Consider the following 23,320-nt stretch of genomic DNA (forward strand, 5'->3'; position numbering starts at 1 on the left):
TTATTCCACAGCAGTATGTATTGTTGATTATTCCACAGCAGTATGTATTGTTGATTATTCCACAGCAGTATGTATTGTTGATTATTCCACAGCAGTATGTATTGTTGATTATTCCACAGCAGTATGCATTGTTGATTATTCCACAGCAGATTATGTACTGTTGATTATTCCACAGCAGTACGTACTGTTGATTATTCCACAGCAGTATGTATTGTTGATTATTCCACAGCAGTACGTACTGTTGATTATTCCACAGCAGTATGTATTGTTGATTATTCCACAGCAGTACGTACTGTTGATTATTCCACAGCAGTACGTACTGTTGATTATTCCACAGCAGTATGTATTGTTGATTATTCCACAGCAGTATGTATTGTTGATTATTCCACAGCAGTATGTATTGTTGATTATTCCACAGCAGTATGCATTGTTGATTATTCCACAGCAGATTATGTACTGTTGATTATTCCACAGCAGTACGTACTGTTGATTATTCCACAGCAGTATGTATTGTTGATTATTCCACAGCAGTATGTATTGTTGATTATTCCACAGCAGTATGTATTGTTGATTATTCCACAGCAGTATGTATTGTTGATTATTCCACAGCAGTATGTATTGTTGATTATTCCACAGCAGTATGCATTGTTGATTATTCCACAGCAGATTATGTACTGTTGATTATTCCACAGCAGTACATACTGTTGATTATTCCACAGCAGTATGTATTGTTGATTATTCCACAGCAGTATGTATTGTTGATTATTCCACAGCAGTACGTACTGTTGATTATTCCACAGCAGTACATACTGTTGATTATTCCACAGCAGTATGTATTGTTGATTATTCCACAGCAGTATGTATTGTTGATTATTCCACAGCAGTATGTATTGTTGATTATTCCACAGCAGATTATGTACTGTTGATTATTCCACAGCAGTACGTACTGTTGATTATTCCACAGCAGTATGTATTGTTGATTATTCCACAGCAGTACGTACTGTTGATTATTCCACAGCAGTACATACTGTTGATTATTCCACAGCAGTATGTATTGTTGATTATTCCACAGCAGTATGTATTGTTGATTATTCCACAGCAGATTATGTACTGTTGATTATTCCACAGCAGTATGTATTGTTGATTATTCCACAGCAGTATGTATTGTTGATTATTCCACAGCAGATTATGTACTGTTGATTATTCCACAGCAGTACGTATTGTTGATTATTCCACAGCAGTATGTATTGTTGATTATTCCACAGCAGTATGTATTGTTGATTATTCCACAGCAGATTATGTACTGTTGATTATTCCACAGCAGTACGTACTGTTGATTATTCCACAGCAGTATGTATTGTTGATTATTCCACAGCAGATTATGTATTGTTGATTATTCCACAGCAGTATGTATTGTTGATTATTCCACAGCAGATTATGTACTGTTGATTATTCCACAGCAGTATGTATTGTTGATTATTCCACAGCAGTACGTACTGTTGATTATTCCACAGCAGTACATACTGTTGATTATTCCACAGCAGTATGTATTGTTGATTATTCCACAGCAGTATGTATTGTTGATTATTCCACAGCAGTATGTATTGTTGATTATTCCACAGCAGATTATGTACTGTTGATTATTCCACAGCAGTACGTACTGTTGATGCGGCGAAGGCGTTCGACCGCATAAATTGGTCATTTATGTTTTGAACATTACGTACATTTGGATTTGGAGATCATTTGACACAATGGATGAAGATACTTCATACAAGGCCCACGGCTTCAGTCAAAACCAATTATCATATTTCACAACCATTTTCAAGTAAAAGAGGAGCAAAACAGAGAAGTCCTGCATCTGGATTATTATTTGATTATTGAACCCTCAGCCGCAAAAATACGTAGTGTAAATAATAGTCATGGTATAAAAATTGCTTTTAGTATAAAAAGCTATTGATGTATTGTGATGACATACAGTAATTGTCTAACTGTCACATGTTGACTCCTCTCTTCACTATGTCGATAAGGTCATCTCTTCACTGCAAAAACTGCAAAAAGATGAAATATCTCAAATAAGGCTGATATTTGCTTGTCTGATAAGATCATTCTTCTCACTAAGCAGATTTTATGTTAGAGTGTTTTACTTGTTTTAAGGGTTTTGGTCCTAAATATCTAAGATCTATAAATCTTTTATTTATAGATCTTTGTCGCTCTGGAATAACCTGCCTCGAATTCTCACCAGCATTGAAAGTAAACAGGTTTTTAAAAAGAGAGTAATATTTTATCTGAGTTTTTAAATTAGTTTGCTCGTTGATGATTTGTTTGGTTTTATATTGTGTAGTTATATTTATATGGTAATTATTATTCTGTGACTGTAAATTGTTTGCTTGTTTTTTTATTGATGCTTTTATTTTTTTCTGTATTGTGTAGTTATGATTATATGCTTTTACTTGTGATTTTATTGAATTGTGGACCCCAGGAAGACTAGTGGGTTGTTAAGGCAACCAGCTAATGGGGATCCTTAATAAAAATCAAAAAAATCAAATCAAATGATCTCAGTAAGATATTACAGCTTGTTGCTGAGATTTGATGACCTATATTGAGTAAAACATGCTTGAAACTAGAATATCAACTGTTGCAAAGCTGTGTCATCAACACTCACAAGTATAAAACTACTTTTTTAAAGTCATCATTTCTTATTTTAAGCATGTAAACATGACTTTGACACAATTGTGTCTCATAATTAAAACGGATGACAGCCAAATGGACTTTGCTGTTTTATTTTCAATGAAACAATAGAAAAGACGTACTCATATAGTAGTACAGTTGGCACAGTACAGTAAACTGACAGTTAATATTTAAACATTTAACATTTCTAACAATTTTGAACAAAAATAGTTCATGCACATTCAGATGAGTTCTTCAAAATTACAATTAAAACATTTTTGGATGGGGGCCGGGCTGTATATATGCGCACTAATTGACTGAAAGAGCACGCACTTGGCATGATGATGTCATGTTATCCATGGAAAAATGCATTTTTAGACAATATGATTTGCCTGAGCGGCTAGGAGACCCCGAGAGTGAAAAGCGGTTGCCTTGTTGCCTTTTCATTAACAACAATAAATTAGTTTTTAGTATAAGTTTGCTGGTTTCAAGAAATGTAATGCCGAGCGCATATCATTATGTCAAGATAATGGCACTAGCATTTACTTCATTTAAGAATATTTTTCAACATATTGAGAAAAAAGGTCTCTTTTTTTTTTGTATCAAGAAAAGTGCACTTGTTATTAGTGAGAATATACTTATTTTAAGGTATTTTTGGGTTCATTGAGGTTAGCTAATTTTACTTATTTTGGAAAGTCTTGACAAGCCAAATTTTTTTGTTCTATTCGCAGATAATTTTGCTTAGTTCAAATAAAATACCCCTCATTTTTGTATATTTTTTTCTTGTTTTTGAACACTGACTTTTTACAGTGTGGCTGTTTATCAGGGTATAAAGTCAATTGGGCAAATGTGAAATATTACCACTTAATAAACATTGCAAGAAATTCAAAAAGTTCAGAAGTCCAAAATCAAATGGAAAGAGGCAGACATCATATATTTAGGACTGCATGTTACACACAAGCAGAGATCTACTGTAAATCTTAAACATTTAAGAAATAAGATAGATTCCAAAATGGAACGCTGGTCACCAGGGGCGTCACTAGCTTTTAAGGACAGGGGGGGGCTTAGCCCCCAGGAGATGCACAGGATGCGAGCGAACGTAGCGCACGAGCACAAAACTTCACAAACGGCTAACAAAGACATAGAAATTATTCATTGTTATTATTATTATTGCAGTGGGTTTATTTTCAATGTGTGTTCAGTACAACAACAAACATGGGTTTGCACAGTGACATTTTGTTCACAGCATCAACAAGAAACAATGACTTGCACGATCCTTCAAGATACACTGAAACACAATGAAAGTCATGGCATTAGCCTCTATGTTATTACTTCACAACATAGAGGCTAATGCCACCACTTTAGCTCACAATACAATAATTGTTTGTTCCCAAATATTTTGAAGTTGCACAGATTACATTTTGGGCACATATGTGACTAAAATGGTTGTAAATTCAAGCCCTGGAAATATTACTTAATTACTTGAATTAAAGTAATATCTGGATCTGGATAATTTGGCTTGTATATAATATATTTATATATATATATATATATACTATGGCAAGCCGTTAAGGAAATGAAATATATATGGAAGTCTGAATAGAAATGAGAAAGGTTTATATATACTGTAAATAAGAAAGACTTAGAGTCAGTCTGCTGATCTGAAAAAGAGCCAAAGTTGTCAAAGAGCTGAGGGACCGTCTTCAAAGTGCAATGCTGAAACAAATAATGCAAACAATAAAATGTAACTTCTAGGGTTTGAGATTAATGTAGTCCCGTCGTCCCGAAGATGGTAAAAAAAATGCACGGGACGAAATAAAAAAATGTAACCATTTTTTTTTTCTTTTTCTTTTTATGTATTTATTCATTTTACATTTTATATTAAATGTCTTGGTTTTTCCACCCTCTGAAAATCCTATGAAATGTTTAAGAAGCCATCCTAAAATAACACAACAGCTATTAATGTAACAATACAATAAAACAAATATATTTAATTATGTTGTTTTCATTATTTTAACAATATGCTCATGTAAATTACTTTATATAGATTCTACAAGAAACACAAAACTTAAAAACTAAATGATTTACAATTGCAGACACAAGGTTCTTGTTCTGCAGTGCTGTGTGCTAATGTGCTACGTACACCTGCAGGACCGCAAGCAAGGTCGCAGAGCTTGAGCCCCCCTAAAATAGGCCTAACAACGCCAATGCTGGTCACGTCTCCAAATATAAGTTTGGGGTCGGGTGAACTTAGTAAAAATGAGTATACTGCCTGCAGGTAATGTCCTAATGAATAAAAGTTGGTTTAAGAAAATACATACAGTGATGTCACATTTTATATGGTGTGGAAAGAAGGCTGAATGTTCATGTTTAAGATTGTCTAGTTTAGTGTTTTTCAACCACACTAGTGTGCCGTGAGATCCAGTCTGGTGGGCCGTGAGAGATTATGCAGTTTCACCTATTTGGGTTAAAAATATTTTTTTCGCAAACCAGTAATTATAATCCGCAAATAATGTGTTGTTGTTGAGTGTCGGTGCTGTCTAGAGCGCGGCAGAGTAACCATGTGTGGAGGGGGGCGTGGCCTGCGGGCCTGCAACGAGACGGGGTTTGCCAGGACCGGCCTCGAAGTCAGGGGGCCTTTTTAACCCTCTCAAACGCCTGCTGGCACCGCTCCGTCCACTGGACCAGATCCGGAGCACCCTTTCGGGTGAGGTCAGTTAGTGGGCTGGTCAGGTCGGCAAACCGGGAGATAAACAAACCTCCGGTAGTAACCTGCCAGACCCAAATACTGACCTCACCCGAAAGGGTGCTCCAGATCTGGTCCAGTGGACGGAGCAGTGCCAGCAGGCGTTTGAGAGGGTTAAAAAGGCCCCCTGACTTCGAGGCCGGTCCTGGCACCCCCCCCCCCCCCTCCACACCATGTTATACCATACCGTATCAGTAGGTGGCAGCCGGTAGCTAATTGCTTTGTAGATGTCGGGAACACGTCGTGTGAGACGACGACGGTTTGTGGTGATCACAATATGCAGGCGACAGCGGGAGGCAGAGTGCAGGTAAAAAGGTGTCTAATGGTTAAACCAAAAACAAACAAAAGGTGAGTGCCCCTAAGAAAAGACCCTGAATAGACCTGCTTTGGACACTTCATTGTGTCGCTCGTGGTGAAAGAAAATCAACTTGAAATCCTATCAAAAAATGACCACCTGTCCTCCATTGTGGTTTATTGGTGATGCGTTCAGTGCGACTTGGATTTGATAGCTTTACATAATAGATAGTGATGTAATGTTATGTGCTCTGTCCAGGCCGCAGTGTCCTCATTATGGGATGAAGCTGCATGAATGGAGCAGAACAAGACTTGCAGGGCCCGCTCAAACACACCAATGGGCCAGCGGGGCCCCCATTATTCCTTTCTCCCCCTCATTAGTTAGGGGGAGACTCCCTGCTCCTTTGCAACCGCCAGCACTCCTTTCCCTCCGCTTTGCAGGGAGCTCAGCACTGGGCACGACTCCCCACAGGCGCCGGCATGGACCCACCAGGTTGTGGAGGTGCCGTAACGACGAGGAGAGGAAGCTACGACGAAGCCACGGCCTCCCTGCGTCCTGTGAGTTCTGCTTTGCACGCCTTCATTGACTCTCACCCCATATTTCTCGGAAAAAGAAATGTTTCCGCTCCACAATGTTGTGCAAGTTTACTTTTACATTCCAGGGAAACAGTGGCTGACTAGGTCCGTCCTGTTTGTCATACTTTTATCTCCTTTCAAAACCCAGCCTCACTGTGCATTTAGAGCTCTCTTCGCCGTTGTGCTCGCTCCACAGTGTTGTGTGTGTCCCAGGAAGTCGGTCTATGTGCTTGCTGTTTCTCTGCATTTTCGCTACAATAGTTTTGTTTTGATTTAACTGCAACTTTACTTTGCGTTAAGCAGTCCAGTTCTGTCTGTGTTTGCTCCACAGTGTTGTGTGGCCATTTTAATGTTCCAAAAAGCCAGCCTGCCTATGTGTTTCTGTTTCTCTGCATTTTCGTTATTTTTATTCTAGCTTCACTTGATGTTTAACATTCCAGTTGTGACACTCCACTATGTTGTGTGTATCCATTTTTATGTTTCCCAATGATTTTGACCAGGAAATATGAACTTTGCCAAGTAATTCCAGTCGTATCCTTGCTTGCTGCACAGTCTTGTTTTGTTCCGGGGAGCCAGTATGCTTATGTTCTCAAATGTATCTGCATTTTTACTGTAGTATCCATTTTTATTTGGTTCTAAACCACAACTTTACTTTGTGTTTAGTCTTCCAGTCGTCTTTGTGCTCGCTCCACAGTGTTGTGAGTCCAATTGTATGTTCCAGGGAGCCAGTTGGTCTATGTGCTTGCCATTTCTCTGTATTTGTGCAATTATATCCCTTAGTTTTGTTTGGAACTCCAAACTTGACTTTGTGTTTAGTGTTCTAGTCGTCTCGGTGCTCACTCCACAGTGTTGTGTGGGTCCAATTTTATCTTCCAGCAAAGCAGTCGATCTATGTGCTTGCGTATCTCTGTATTTGCACTATAATATCCCTTAGTTTTGTTTTGAACTCCAAACTTGACTTTGTGTTTAGTGTTCCAGTCGTCTCGGTGCTCACTCCACAGTGTTGTGTGGGTCCAATTTTATCTTCCAGCAAAGCAGTCGATCTATGTGCTTGCCATTTCTCTGTATTTGCGCTATAATATCCCTTAGTTTTGTTTGGAACTCCAAACTTTACTTTGTGTTTAGTCTTCCAGTCGTCTCGGTGCTCACTCCACAGTGTTGTGTGTGTTCAATTATATGTTCCAGCAAACTAGTCGATCTATGTGCTTGCCATTTTTCTATATTTGCGCTATAATATCCCTAAGTTTTGTTTTGAACTCCAAACTTGACTTTGTGTTTAGTGTTCTAGTCGTCTCGGTGCTCACTCCACAGTGTTGTGTGGGTTCAATTTTATCTTCCAGCAAAGCAGTCGATATATGTGCTTGCCATTTCTCTGTATTTGCGCTATAATATCCCTTAGTTTTGTTTGGAATTCAAAACTTGACTTTGTGTTTAGTCTTCCAGTCATCTCGGTGCTCACTCCACAGTGTTGTGTGGGTCCAATTTTATGTTCCAGCAAACCAGTCGATCTATGTGCTTGCCGTTTCTCTGTGTTTTTGCGCAATAATATCCCTTAGTTTTGTTTTGAATTCCAAACTTGACTTTGTGTTTAGTCTTCCAGTCGTCTAGGTGCTCACTCCACAGTGTTGTGTGTGTTCAATTTTATGTTCCAGCAAACCAGTCGATCTATGTGCTTGCCGTTTCTCTGTATTTGTGCTATTATATCCCTTAGTTTTGTTTTCAACTCCAAACTTGACTTTGTGTTTAGTCTTCCAGTCGTCTCGGTGCTCACTCCACAGTGTTGTGTGGGTCCAATTTTATCTTCCAGCAAACCAGTCGATCAATGTGCTTGCCATTTCTCTGTATTTGCGCTATAATATCCCTTAGTTTTGTTTTGAAATCCAAACTTGACTTTGTGTTTAGTGTTCTAGACCTCTCGGTGCTCACTCCACAGTGTTGTGTGGGTCCAATTTTATCTTCCAGCAAACCAGTCGATCTATGTGCTTGCGTTTCTCTGTATTTGAGCTATAATATCCCTTAGTTTTGTTTGGGACTCCAAACTTTACTTTGTGTTTAGTCTTCCAGTCATCTCGGTGCTCACTCCACAGTGTTGTGTGGGTCCAATTTTATGTTCCAGCAAACCAGCCGATCTATTTCCTTGCCGTTTCTCTGTGTTTTTGCGCAATAATATCACTTAGTTTTGTTTTGAATTCCAAACTTTACTTTGTGTTTAGTGTTCCAGTCGTCTTGGTGCTCACTCCACAGTGTTGTGTGTGTCCAATTTAATCTTCCAGCAAAGCAGTCGATCTATGTGCTTGCCATTTAAAGTTAAAGTTAAAGTACCAATGTTTCTCTGTATTTACGCTATAATATCCCTTAGTTTTGTTTGGAACTCCAAACTTGACTTTGTGTTTAGTGTTCCAGTCGTCTCGGTGCTCACTCCACAGTGTTGTGTGGGTCCAATTTTATGTTCCAGCAAACCAGTCGATCTATGTGCTTGCCGTTTCTCTGTGTTTTTGCGCAATAATATCCCTTAGTTTTGTTTTGAATTCCAAACTTGACTTTGTGTTTAGTGTTCCAGTCGTCTCGGTGCTCACTCCACAGTGTTGTGTGGGTCCAATTTTATCTTCCAGCAAACCAGTCGATCTATGTGCTTGCCATTTCTCTGTATTTGCGCTATAATATCCCTTAGTTTTGTTTGGAACTCCAAACTTTACTTTATGTTTAGTCTTCTAGTCATCTCGGTGCTCACTCCACAGTGTTGTGTGTGTTCAATTATATGTTCCAGCAAATCAGTCGATCTATGTGCTTGCCATTTTTCTGTATTTGCGCTATAATATCCCTTCGTTTTGTTTTAAACTACAAACTTTACTTTGTGTTCAGTGTTCCGGTTCTTTGTAAGTTCACTCCACAATGTTGTGTGGCCATATTTCGTTCCAGGGAGCCAGTTGCTCTGTGTGCTTGCTCTTTCTCTACATTTGTGCAATAATAGTTATTATGTTTTGTTTTAAACTCCTAAAATTACTTTGCATTAAGCATTCCTGTTCTGTCCGTGTTTGGCCCACAGTGTTGTGTGGCCATTTTAATTGTCCAGGGAGCCAGCCTGCCTTTGTGTTTGTTTCTCTGCATTTTGTCTACGATCGTTCTTTTATTTGGTTGTACACTCCAGCTTCACTTCAAGTCGTGAATCCATTTTCATATTCCCCAATTATCTTCAACAGGAAATGTGGACTTTAATTTCTTTTTCTGACACTTTTTTCCTCAACAGCATTTCCAAAATGTGTCTCAAAGACGGCGCTCTGCCCCCTCGCTGGTTTTGGGGAAGGCTTTGGGGCTACCGTGGTCTCCCATCAGGTGCGTGGAACACTTTTCTTCCTCATGATAGTTGAAAATTCATCTGCAAATGTGCTGCGAGTGTTTTGAATAGGAATGAATTGAACGCCTCACTTCATTGTGGTCGATGGCGTATTTAATTGTTTGTTTTGAAGGGCGTCAAATGATTGTTATCATAATTGCTGAAGTCAGAAAAGCTTGTTTGACAGCTTGGAATCAATATATTGTGTGGAGAAACACAACATTAAATTGTTCTTTTTCTTTGTGTTGAGGCAACGTGAATCAATCACAGTAAAGTGGTAAGCATCCATCCATCCGTCTATTTGATACTGTATATCGCTTTTCCCCATGAGGCTCGCGGGCAAACTGGAGCCTATCCCAGCTGTGTTGTTTTTAACTTCATTTCATAAGGATATCATTTTCAAAAGCTCGCCCGCATTCTTTAATTTTTCAATATAAATAACTTTGGACAGCCCTAATGCAGCTTATTGAAAAACTCAGCACAAAACTACAGTTAATTATTTTTGTCATTATTCATTATTTATTTGTTATTGCGATTATGCTGTTCAAATCGGGGTCACGGCACCAATTGTTTTAAATGACCTGAGTTCTTTTGGCTGAACAGTCAAGGACCGAGGCGTCAAAAGATACACGTTTATTTGGACTGTCAGGTTCAAACATCGATGACATCTATTAAACAAGTCAAGAAGCAAGGAAATAAACAGAGACAGAATTCAATTTGGCTCAATTGAGGAGAAACGTGTCGACCTGTAACCTCTTACGGTGTCACCCACGCTCTGGCGAAAGATTGTATGCCACCTCTTTTTATTTGGATTTTCCCTGTTTACATAATAACAGCTGTTTCTAAAGGAATGGGGAGTATGTAAACAAACATTGTTTTTGGTCACATTAAGACAAAAGAAAAAGATGCCTCGGGCTTAGGCTGGTCCTGGATCGAGCTTGGGCAAATCTTGGATCACAATAGATAAACCCCCTCCCGTCTCCTCCCATCATACACAATGGAATTTTCCAAGCCTTTGGCTTGGTGCAACAAAGACAGCTTTCATCTGTTCACTGGGAACTCAGAGAACGGAACATTTTTTGATCATTTACATACAATTTTTCTGACATGGACCTAATGTTAAAACTGCCCAAAATGGTTGTTTGACAGCTTGAAATCAATATTGTGTGGAGAAACACGACATACATTGTTATTTTTTGTGTGTGTTTGGGCGACTTGAATCAATCACAATAAAGTGGTAAGCATCCATCCATTTTATGCATCGAGTTTGGTTTTTAACAAAAATTTAACAAAAACAATTTATAGAAGTTCCCTCGCATTCTTAGACTTTTCAATATAAAAAATAATTTGGACAGCCTTAATGCAGCTTATTGAAAAACTCTGCACAAAACTACAGTTAATTATTCTTGTCATTATTCATTATTTATTTGTTATTTGTTACTTACATTTTGTGTGACATTATTACACCACACCCACTAATTGTTTTAGTCACATTTTTCCTTGTATGGGCTAATTCCTTGCAGCAGCAACCCTGTTCGAATCGGGGTCACGGCACCGATTGTTTTAAATGACCTGAGTTATTTTGGCTGTACAGTCAAGGAACGACTCGTCAAAAGATACTCGTTTATTTGGACTTAATGTTAAAACTGCCCAAAATGGTTGTTTGACAGCTTGAAATCAATATTGTGTGGAGAAACACGACATACATTCTTATTTTTTTGTGTGTTTAGGCAACTTTAATCAAACACTATAAAGTGGTAAGCATCCATCCATCCATTTTATTTATCGCTTTTCCCTCTTAGAGTCACGGGTTAATTGGAGCCTATACCAGCTGTGTGGTTTTGAACCAAATTTTACAAAGATAATATTTATAGAAGTTTTACCACATTCTTTGATTTTTCCAATACAATAAAATGTTTGGACAGCCTCAATGCAGCTTATTTTTTTAAAAAAAATGCACAAAACTACAGTTAATTATTCTTGTCATTATTCATTATTTATTTATTATTGTGATTTGCCTTACTTACATTTTGTGTGACATTATTACGCCACACCCACTATTTGTTTTAGTCACATTTTTCCTTGTATGGCAGGCCTGGGCAATTATTTTGACTCAGGGGGCCAAATTTAGAGACAAAAATGTGTCTGGGGCCCGAAATATATCTATTTCTAGGAACACTAATACAAGACCTCACAATAATGTCTGACTGAATGCTAAAAACGTTATGACAGACTGCCTTAAAAAACGGAATGGAATTTAAACATTTTTTTTACTGAATGAGACACCCAGAATGTACATGAAAATAAAGAATGTGGGATTTACAATATTAACTATGAAGGATAAAACACTGAATATTGACAACATATGAACGTCACACCCCCTCTCCATCCACATATTTTACAATCAAGCGAAACGCAACAAAAATGATACAAACAGCGAAATATGAACGCGAAGGGTAAAAAAAAAACCCACTTACCATCTGATACATCACTAAGTTTTAGAACTTTGTTGTAAAAATCTCCTTCCACGTCTGTCCCTGACACCCGCATTTCAGGCTGGCGCCTCGTCTGAGTTGCTGTGACTTAGATGACCATAGTAACTAATTAGATGACCATAGTAACTAACTAGATGACCATAGCAACTAATTAGATGACCATAGCAACTAATTAGATGACCATAGTAACTAATTAGATGACCATAGTAACTAACTAGATGACCATAGCAACTAATTAGATGACCATAGTAACTAGTATATCATGCAAAAGCGCAGATTCCAACCATTGAAATACTTTGTATAGTTCAAGACTTACGGCCATTAGAAAACATCACTGCACATCCAGTTTCCATCTTAAAGGTCTAAAAAAATTATTTGGGATTGAAAAGCTTAACGGGCCTGTTGTATGGGCCACTTCCTGGCTGCAGCAACCCTGTTTGAATCAGGGTCACGGCACCAATTGTTTTTAAACTAGAGTTATTTTGGTTGAACAGTCAAGGAAGAAGTCGTCAAAAGATACATGTTTATTTAATGTTAAAACTGCCCATTATTCTCCCATATACCTGCATTGATAAGGGTGACCAATACTGCAAGTTTTGATATCGATCTGATACCAAGTAAACCCAGGGCCTACATTGCTGATACTGATACCGACACATTTTACTTGAGATTTTTCAACAAAATTGATTTTGTGGCTTTTCCTTTAATTTGTTGATCAATATTAGGATTACGAAACTGTGGCATGAAACAACTTGCATTAACTATGGCATAGAACAAACACGAAACTGTGGCATGAAACCAATGCGAAACTGTGGCATGAAACAACTCTCATTAACTATGGCATAGAACAAACACAAAACTGTGGCATGAAACCAATACGAAACTGTGGCATGAAACAACTCATTAACTATGGCATGGCACAAACACGAAACTGTGGCATGAAACCAATACGAAACTGTGGCATGAAACAACTCGCATTAACTATGGCATAGAACAAACACGAAACTGTGGCATGGAACCAATACGAAACTGTGGCATGAAACAACTCGCATTAACTATGGCATAGAACAAACACGAAACTGTGGCATGGAACCAATACGAAACTGTGGCATGAAACAACTCTCATGAACTATGGCATAGAACAGACCCGAAACTGTGGCATGGAACCAATACGAAACTGTGGCATGAAACAACTCGCAATAACTATGGCATAGAACAAACACGAAACTTTGGCATGAAACCAATACGATACTGTGGCATGAAACAACTCGCATTAACTATGGCATAGAACAAACACGAAACTGTGGCATGAAACCAATACGAAACTGTGGCATGAAACAACTCGCATTAACTATGGCATAGAACAAACCCGAAACTGTGGCATGAAACCAATACGAAACTGTGGCATGAAACCAATACGAAACTGTGGCATGAAACAACTCGCATTAACTATGGCATAGAACAAACACGAAACTGTGGCATGAAACCAATACGAAACTGTGGCATGAAACCAATACGAAACTGTGGCATGAAACAACTCGCATTAACTATGGCATAGAACAAACACGAAACTGTGGCATGAAACCAATACGAAACTGTGGCATGAAACCAATACGAAACTGTGGCATGAAACAACTCGCATTAACTATGGCATAGAACAAACACGAAACTGTGGCATGGAACCAATACGAAACTGTGGCATGAAACAACTCGCATTAACTATGGCATAGAACAAACACGAAACTGTGGCATGAAACCAATACGAAACTGTGGCATGAAACAACTCGCATTAACTATGGCATAGAACAAACACGAAACTGTGGCATGAAACCAATACGAAACTGTGGCATGAAACAACTCTCATTAACTATGGCATAGAACAAACACGAAACTGTGGCAAACAACTAATGACGCCAGGACTAACTGACTGGCAAAGGCAGCCTTAAATAGTTCTCTGATTAGCAGCAGGTGCGCGTCCCGAACACCAGAGGCAGGTGAAAATTATAAGTAGCCATGGTAACTAAAACAAACTCAGGTGTCAAACAGGAACCAAAAGAGTCCAAAACTAACAGAACATAACAAAAACATGATCCGGACCACGGATCATGACAGCCATGTAACACAGTGGTAAAAATGCCCCTGTGACAACTTTTTTGCAATGTGTTGCTGCCATTAAATTCTAAATTAATGATTATTTGCAAAAAATAACAAAGTTTCTCAGTTGGAACATGAAATATCTTGTCTTTGCAGTCTATTCAATTGAATATAAGTTGAAAAGGATTTGCAAATCATTGTATTCTGTTTTTATTTGCCATTTACACAACGTGACAACTTCACTGCTTTTGGGTTTTGTACAACAAAACTGAACTTTAATTGATAATTACAGGTATATAAGATAACAAAATCACCAACAGAAATGATCCATTTTACCTTTTGTGCCAAGTGCATGAATACTACTGTGACTCTCTTAGATTCGCCCCCTGACAGAAACATGTATGTTTACTCACAATGTAGACCACCACGTACTGTAAAGGTCCATCCCACGCTGACATTTTACTCAAGTGGGCGTGAAGCAGTACTTTAAGTATACAGTATTGCGTTATATACAACTCATAAGGAAGAAAACTCAGGCCATATTGAAGAAAAGGGCAGGCAAGCAGCAAATGTAGCTTTGAATGTTTTATTTATTCCTTTTCTGTTGTCGCCTGTGTTCCACAAAGCTCTTCATTATTTATTGAGGGCAGTTTTTTGTTTAGTTTTGCCAAAACCCGATTAGCTTTGACTGGCGCTCCTCAAACCTGCTGAGTTTGTCTGCAAAGCACACTTGTCAAATGCGAGACACAAAAAAGACAAATAATTGTATTCTACACCAGTGGTACCGGGCCGCACAAGAAATTTAAAAAAAATAAAAATAAAAAATAAATATTTTTTTTAATTTTTTTTAATTAAATCAACATAAAAAACACAATATCTACATTATATATCAATATAGATCAATACAGTCTGCAGGGATACAGTCCGTAAGCACACATGATTGTATTTCTTTATGAAAAAAAAAAAAAAAAAAAAAAAAAAAAACACCCCCCCCGGTCCGCGGTACAAATTTTCAAGCGTTGACCGGTCCGCAGGTACAAAAAAAAATAAAAACATTTTTTTAAATTAAATCAACATAAAAAACACAATATCTACATTATATATCAATATAGATCAATACAGTCTGCAGGGATACAGTCCGTAAGCACACATGATTGTATTTCTTTATGAAAAAAAAATAAAATAAAGAAATACCACCCCCCCCCCCGGTCCGCGGTACAAATTTTCAAGCGTTGACCGGTCCGCAGCTACAAAAAAAAAAAAAAAAAAATTTTTTTTTTTAATTAAATCAACATAAAAAACACAATATCTACATTATATATCAATATAGATCAATACAGTCTGCAGGGATACAGTCCGTAAGCACACATGATTGTATTTCTTTATGAACATTTAAAAAAAAAAAAAAAACACCCCCCCCCCCCGGTCCGCGGGACAAATTTTCAAGCGTTGACCGGTCCGCAGCGACAAAAAAAAAAATCAAAAAAAAAAAAAATCAAATCAACATAAAAAACACAATATCTACATTATATATCAATATAGATCAATACAGTCTGCAGGGATACAGTCCGTAAGCACACATGATTGTATTTCTTTATGAAAAAAATTTATTAATTTTAAAAAAAAAATACCACCCCCCCCCCGGTCCGCGGGACAAATTTTCAAGCGTTGACCGGTCCGCAGCTACAAAAAAAAAAAAAAATTAAATCAACATAAAAAACACAATATCTACATTAAATATCAATATAGATCAATACAGTCTGCAGGGATACAGTCCGTAAGCACACATGATTGTATTTCTTTATGAAAAAAAAAAAAATACCCCCCCCCCCCCCGGTCCGCGGTACAAATTTTCAAGCGTTGACCGGTCCGCAGCTACAAAAAAAAAAAAAAAAATTTTTTTTTTTTAATTAAATCAACAGAAAAAACACAATATCTACATTATATATCAATATAGATCAATACAGTCTGCAGGGATACAGTCCGTAAGCACACATGATTGTATTTCTTTATGAACATTTTTTAAACCCCCCCCCCCCCGGTCCGCGGGACAAATTTTCAAGCGTTGACCGGTCCGCAGCTACAAAAAAAAAAATTAAAAAAAAAAAAATCAAATCAACATAAAAAACACAATATCTACATTATATATCAATATAGATCAATACAGTCTGCAGGGATACAGTCCGTAAGCACACATGATTGTATTTCTTTATGAAAAAAAAAAATTTATTAAAAAAAAAAAAAACCACCCCCCCCGGTCCGCGGGACAAATTTTCAAGCATTGACCGGTCCGCAGCTACAAAAAAAAAAAATTAATTAAAAAAAAAAAATTAAATCAACATAAAAAACACAATATCCACATTATATATCAATATAGATCAATACAGTCTGCAGGGATACAGTCCGTAAGCACACATGATTGTATTTCTTTATGGAAAAAAAAAATAAAAAATACCACCCCCCCCGGTCCGCGGTACAAATTTTCAAGCGTTGACCGGTCCGCAGCTACAAAATTATTTTTTTTTATTAAAAAAAAAAAATTAAATCAACATAAAAAACACAATATCTACATTATATATCAATATAGATCAATACAGTCTGCAGGGATACAGTCCGTAAGCACACATGATTGTATTTCTTTATGAAAAAAAAAAGCGTTGACCGGTCCGCAGCTACAAAAAAAAAAAATTAATTAAAAAAAAAAAATTAAATCAACATAAAAAACACAATATCCACATTATATATCAATATAGATCAATACAGTCTGCAGGGATACAGTCCGTAAGCACACATGATTGTATTTCTTTATGGAAAAAAAAATAAAAAATACCACCCCCCCCGGTCCGCGGTACAAATTTTCAAGCGTTGACCGGTCCGCAGCTACAAAAAAAAAATTTTTAATTAAAAAAAAATAATTAAATCAACATAAAAAACACAATATCTACATTATATATCAATATAGATCAATACAGTCTGCAGGGATACAGTCCGTAAGCACACATGATTGTATTTCTTTATGAAAAAAAAAAGCGTTGACCGGTCCGCAGCTACAAAAAAAAAAAATTAAAAAAAAAAAAAATTAAATCAACATAAAAAACACAATATCCACATTATATATCAATATAGATCAATACAGTCTGCAGGGATACAGTCCGTAAGCACACATGATTGTATTTCTTTATGGGAAAAAAAAAAAAAAAATACCACCCCCCCCCCCCCGGTCCGCAGTACAAATTTTCAAGCGTTGACCGGTCCGCAGCTACAAAATTTTTTTTTTTTATTAAAAAAAAAAAATTAAATTAACATAAAAAACACAATATCTACATTATATATCAATATAGATCAATACAGTCTGCAGGGATACAGTCCGTAAGCACACATGATTGTATTTCTTTATGGAAAAAAAAAAAAAAAAATACCACCCCCCCCGGTCCGCGGTACAAATTTTCAAGCGTTGACCGGTCCGCAGCTACAAAATTATTTTTTTTTATTAAAAAAAAAAAATTAAATCAACATAAAAAACACAATATCTACATTATATATCAATATAGATCAATACAGTCTGCAGGGATACAGTCCGTAAGCACACATGATTGTATTTCTTTATGAAAAAAAAAAGCGTTGACCGGTCCGCAGCTACAAAAAAAAAAAATTAATTAAAAAAAAAAAATTAAATCAACATAAAAAACACAATATCCACATTATATATCAATATAGATCAATACAGTCTGCAGGGATACAGTCCGTAAGCACACATGATTGTATTTCTTTATGAAAAAAAAAAAATAAATAAAATACCACCCCCCCGGTCCGCGGGACAAATTTTCAAGCGTTGACCGGTCCGCAGCTACAAAAATTTTTTTTTTTATTAAAAAAAAAAAAATTAAATCAACATAAAAAACACAATATCTACATTATATATCAATATAGATCAATACAGTCTGCAGGGATACAGTCCGTAAGCACACATGATTGTATTTCTTTATGAAAAAAAATGAAAATAAATACCACCCCCCCGGTCCGCGGGACAAATTTTCAAGCGTTGACCGGTCCGCAGCTACAAAAAGGTTGGGGACCACTGTTCTACACGTACGTTTACCTGTAGAAGCAGGAAATATAAGGAAAGCCAACGACGGACTCGGGTCTTTACAGTGGATTGAAGTGTTTTTGTTCATTTCAGCACATGTCAATGCAACACAATGAGTTGAAAACAACGCCTTATTCTTGCAAATAAGATTCAAAGAGTGACAAGAGGCTTTGAAGGAAGCAATAATGGGAACTACGTTCAGGTTTTTGCTCAATAATATGACTTCGCCCACGCGTGTTTTGAAGTGGGCCCACCTTTGAGAGGCAGGGAAAGTACCGCAGCTGCTTTCATTTACATTTCTCTGTCCACGCGTGGTGAGTGCCGTGGTTTCACTATTATTCCGCATTGTCTTTGAGTGACACATTACGATAGCGGCGTTATTGTTGGGCCGTGATCGATGACATCGCCGACAGCTGAAATACCACGGATATGTGTTAAAGCCATGTGAGATCTGCGGAAATGCCATTACAGATGAAAACAACCCTTTTGATATTGAACGTGGAAGCTGGCAAAACACCGGTTTGATGACTTGAAAGCTCAAATCAATAACAACAAGTGTTGTTCATCTTTTTATAGTAGTTCACAATATATAAGAAGAGGTCTTGTGTTTACTTTGATTTACTTCATTTTCAAAATCAATACTGCCTTTTGAAAGTAATTGGTTGTACTACAATATTACTTTATATTAATGAGATGCAGTGTTGGGACTAACGCCGTTACTTTCTAATCTAACGCGTAATTTTTTATATTCAGTAAGTCAGTTACCGTTACTACATACTGCGTTATTTTACGTTATTTTTTATGTAGTATCGGCTAGAAACTGAGAACATCTGAGTGTGTTTTATTGGAGCGCTGCAGAAGAGGCGACAAGGAAGAGGCGCGCTCTAAGTGTGTGTGTGTGTGTGTGTGTGTGTGTGTGTGTGTGTGTGTGTGTGTGTGTGTGTGTGTGTGTGTGTGTGTGTGTGTGTGTGTGTGTGTGGGGACGGGTGCGTGTCTGTGTTTTCTAACAAGACATCATGGCGAAGCCCGAAGCCGAGTTTCTTAACATGGAGATATTCTCACTACTTTTCTTTTGTCGACCACAAAGAAAATAACATTTTAGTTAAATGTAAGTTGTGTCTTGGATCAAAGATAAAAATCAAATAAAATGAAAAAAAATTAAATATTTTTTGTTTTAATATATATTTTTTCTGTAGGAGACCAGACATGACACAAACCTTCCTAATTTTTATAAATCCCACTGGTTATGTTATACATGCTTCACTGATGAGAGTATTTGGCAAGCACCATTTTGTCCTAATTTCAGCGATCCTTGAACTCATTGTAGTTTGTTTACATGTACAACTTTCTCCGATGCTGCCACCTAAAGACGTGTTTTATGCCACTCCTTCTTTGACTCATTTTGTCCACCAAATTGGATTTTATTGATTTGCTGGAGTGCTAATCAGGCATATTTGGTCAATCCATGGCTGCAAGCTAATCGATGCTAACATGCTATTTAGGCTAGCTCTGTGTACATATTGCATCATTATGCCTTAATATCCTTTACTTATGTCCTCTGTGAATTTAATGTATATTTGCATGTCTCATGACACATTGTCTGTATGTAATATTGGCTGCATTTCTGTTAGTTGTTTGCGCGCCATGTTGTTCCAGACCACAGCAAACGTTACCCAGCTTGCAAAGGTTGTAATAAATCCACTAGAAGAAGACAGCCTGCTGCTTCCTTTAACTTGGACACACACATTAATACCTTTGGCCATTCTGAGCCAGCCATTTCCAGAAGTTATCTCAACCTGTGAGATGCCTCCATTGCAAAAATGTGTGGAATAAAAATTAAAATACAACATTTCTGTCAACGAAGATTTGCGTCAGCCTTTGATAGTAGGCGTGTGTAGCTAATATAGACACTTTTATCATGTGTTGTCTTCATTATAAGACTCATATAAGGCTTTTCATTTTTTGCGGCTCCAGACAGATTTTTTATTTTATTTTTGGTCCAATACGGCTCTTTCAACATTTTGGGTTGCCGACCCCTGCCTTATACACACACCATAATAATACTCATATGTTTAATGGGCCGACAATCCATCAAGCGGTGCGGCTTCATAGATTACCAAAGTCCTACTAAAACATTTTGGGAAGTCTTGACTTCATTCTAGCCTGATTTAGCCATGACTTTTGACGTGTGTTTGTCCTGTTGGAACACCAAACAAGTGTACGTACACTTTTGACCACAACTGTATACAATGCAAGCACCAGTGGTATTGTGGAGGCTCCAAGAAAACCAGCTGTGTATTGAGCATCTTAACGCAACATGTCGCCTGATTGCGTAAACACCGACAGTCTTTCCCAGCACCCATTGCACCTGCACCATGAAAAGCACCTGCAGTGCAAGCTATTTGCACCCCACATTATTGCACCGGTCAACAAGTGTGTGTGTTGTCCCTGCAGGGAGGAGAGCTCCTGCTGGGTGTCAGTGGAGCAGAGCCCTTTTGTCCTCGGCCTCACCGGGGAGAACGGAGAGCTGCTGCTGGACGGGTGTGTGCAGGTGACCCAGGGCACAAAAAGCAGGGAGAGACATCTCTTCCTCTTCAGTGACCTTGTCGTGGTTGCTAAACTCAGGTAAAAAAGATCAAATATCCATCCATCTGTTCATTGTGCATGTATGGAGGTTAATGTGTGTCTTTTTTAAGGAAGCTTTTTTTGACACTGAATTTACCTGAATTTTTGACTTTAAACTTGACACCTAATTGGATGGTTCAAAGACAATTGCTTCAGTCTTATATTTACTGGAAGTGGGTTTTGAGTTTTCTGTACTGAGTTTTTACACGCTGAATTTTTATGCACTAAATTTTTACACACAAAATCTTTATACAATTAATTATTTATACTTTTTTTCATCCAGTGAATTTTTACACACTGATTTTTTTTACACTGAGTTTTTACATACTGAATTTATACACACTGAATTTTTATACACTGAATTTTTTACACTGAAATTTTAGACACAAAATTATTTCACATTGAATTTTTCTACTCTGAATTTTTATGGACTGAATTTTTATTTATTTATTTTACAATATTTTTTTACAGTGACTTTTTTACACTGAATTTTTATGCACTGAAGTTTTATACACTGATTTTTTTGCACTCACATTTTTGCACCTATTTTTTGTACACTGAATTTTTCTTCACTGAATTTTTTTTGGGCTGAATTTTTATACATTCATTTATTTTACATTATAGTTTTTATACAGTGAATTTTTTACACTGAATTGTTCTGCACTGAATTTTTATACCCTGATTTTTTTTACACTGAGTTTTTACATACTGAATTTATACATACTGAATTTCTATACACTGGATTTTTTGTACACTGAATTTTTCTTCACTGAATTTTTTTGGACTGAATTTTTATACATTTATTTTATTTACACTGTATTTTTATACAGTAAATTTTTTACACTGAATTTTTCTGCACTGAATTTTTATACACTGTATTTTTTACACATTGAATTTTTCTGCACTGAATTTTTTTACACTGAGTTTTTACATACTGAATTTTTATACACACTGAATTTTTATACACTGAATTTTTTACACTGAAATTTTAGACACTAAATTATTTCACATTGAATTTTCTACCCTGAATTACTACGCATTCATTTTTTTACAGTGAATTTTTTACACTGAATTTATCTGCACTGAATTTTTATACACTGAATTTTTTACACATTGAATTTTTCTGCACTGAATTTTTATACACTGAATTTTTTACACTGAAATTTTTGCACCTATTTTTTGTACACTGAATTTTTCTTCACTGAATTTTTTTGGACTGAATTTTTATACATTTATTTATTTTACACTGTATTTTTATACACTGAATTTTTTACACTAAATTTTTCTGCACTAAATTTTTATACACTGTTTTTACATACTGAATTTATACACGCTGAATTTTTATACACGGAATTTTTTACACTGAAATTTTAGACACTGAATTATTTCACATTGAATTTTTCTTCCCTGAATTATTACACATTCTTTCTTTTTTTTGCACTGAATTTTTACTCTTACTTTTTCACCTTGAATTTTTCTAGACTGAATGTTTTCATACCGAATTTCGATCAATCAAACAAAGTTTATTTATATAGCTTTTAATCGAAGGCACTTGTGATTATTTATTTTTATACAATGAAATTTTACAAACTGAATGTTTTTACACTGAATTTTTACACACTGAATTTCAATGAATCAATCAAAGTTTATTTATATATCCTTTAATAGAAGGCACTTGTGATTATTTATTTTATACAATGAATTTTTACAAGCTGAATTTTTACAAACTAAATTTTTTACACACACAATTTGCTCATGACTTTTTATTCAATGAAAATGTCAGTAAAAAACAAAAACAAAGTAAAAACATTCCAAAAAAAATTCAGTTACATAATTACAGTGTCCAAAAAAAGCTTTTGTAATAAAGGCACAAAATAGTCTCCACAGCAGGACTTTGTAGTATCACAACAGGAGTGAAGAGGAAGTCAAGGCAGAGGGTTTTTTTCAGACTTTAAATGTGGACTGTTAGGGAATCTCCACACATTCCAACAGTCTCTGTTTACTCGCATGACTCTTTTCAACTGAACAGAAAACCCCCGAGAGTAGTCACATGACTACATGTAAGCATTGAGGGAACACTGTACTTCAGTTATTGTTATTAATCTGGCCCCAAGGGTGAAAACCAAATTGTACAAAAACCCGAAAAAAATGTTCCCCATAAAATATGATGTGACTCCAAATACATACCTCAACTTACCACCGGAGCTTGTAACTCTAATCACAGTTTCCAAAAACAATTTGAAATGTGGACTCGTCAGACCACAGAACACTTTTCCACTTTGCATCGGTCCATCTTAGATGAGCTCGGGCCCAGCGAAGCCGGCGGCGTTTCTGGGTGTTGTTGATAAATGGCTTTCACTTTGCATAGTAGAGTTTTAACGTGCACTTACAGATGTCGCGAC

At 36.7% G+C, this 23,320-nt stretch overlaps 1 protein-coding gene across 1 annotated transcript in view; it reads left to right on the plus strand.

The window, feature by feature from the left end:
- The first annotated feature begins 6,039 nt into the window (after positions 1–6,039).
- The window catches only part of tagapb (T cell activation RhoGTPase activating protein b), a 38,965-nt gene continuing 21,684 nt past the window's right edge, over positions 6,040–23,320 (plus strand). Inside the window, exons 1-3 of the mRNA XM_062034892.1 lie at positions 6,040–6,265; positions 9,531–9,616; positions 20,748–20,918. Coding sequence (XP_061890876.1) covers positions 6,188–6,265; positions 9,531–9,616; positions 20,748–20,918 — 335 coding nt within the window. The 5' untranslated portion in view covers positions 6,040–6,187. The remainder of the gene's footprint in view (positions 6,266–9,530; positions 9,617–20,747; positions 20,919–23,320) is intronic.

The sequence above is a fragment of the Entelurus aequoreus genome, linkage group LG23, assembly GCF_033978785.1.
Source record: "Entelurus aequoreus isolate RoL-2023_Sb linkage group LG23, RoL_Eaeq_v1.1, whole genome shotgun sequence".
NCBI lineage: Eukaryota > Metazoa > Chordata > Actinopteri > Syngnathiformes > Syngnathidae > Entelurus > Entelurus aequoreus.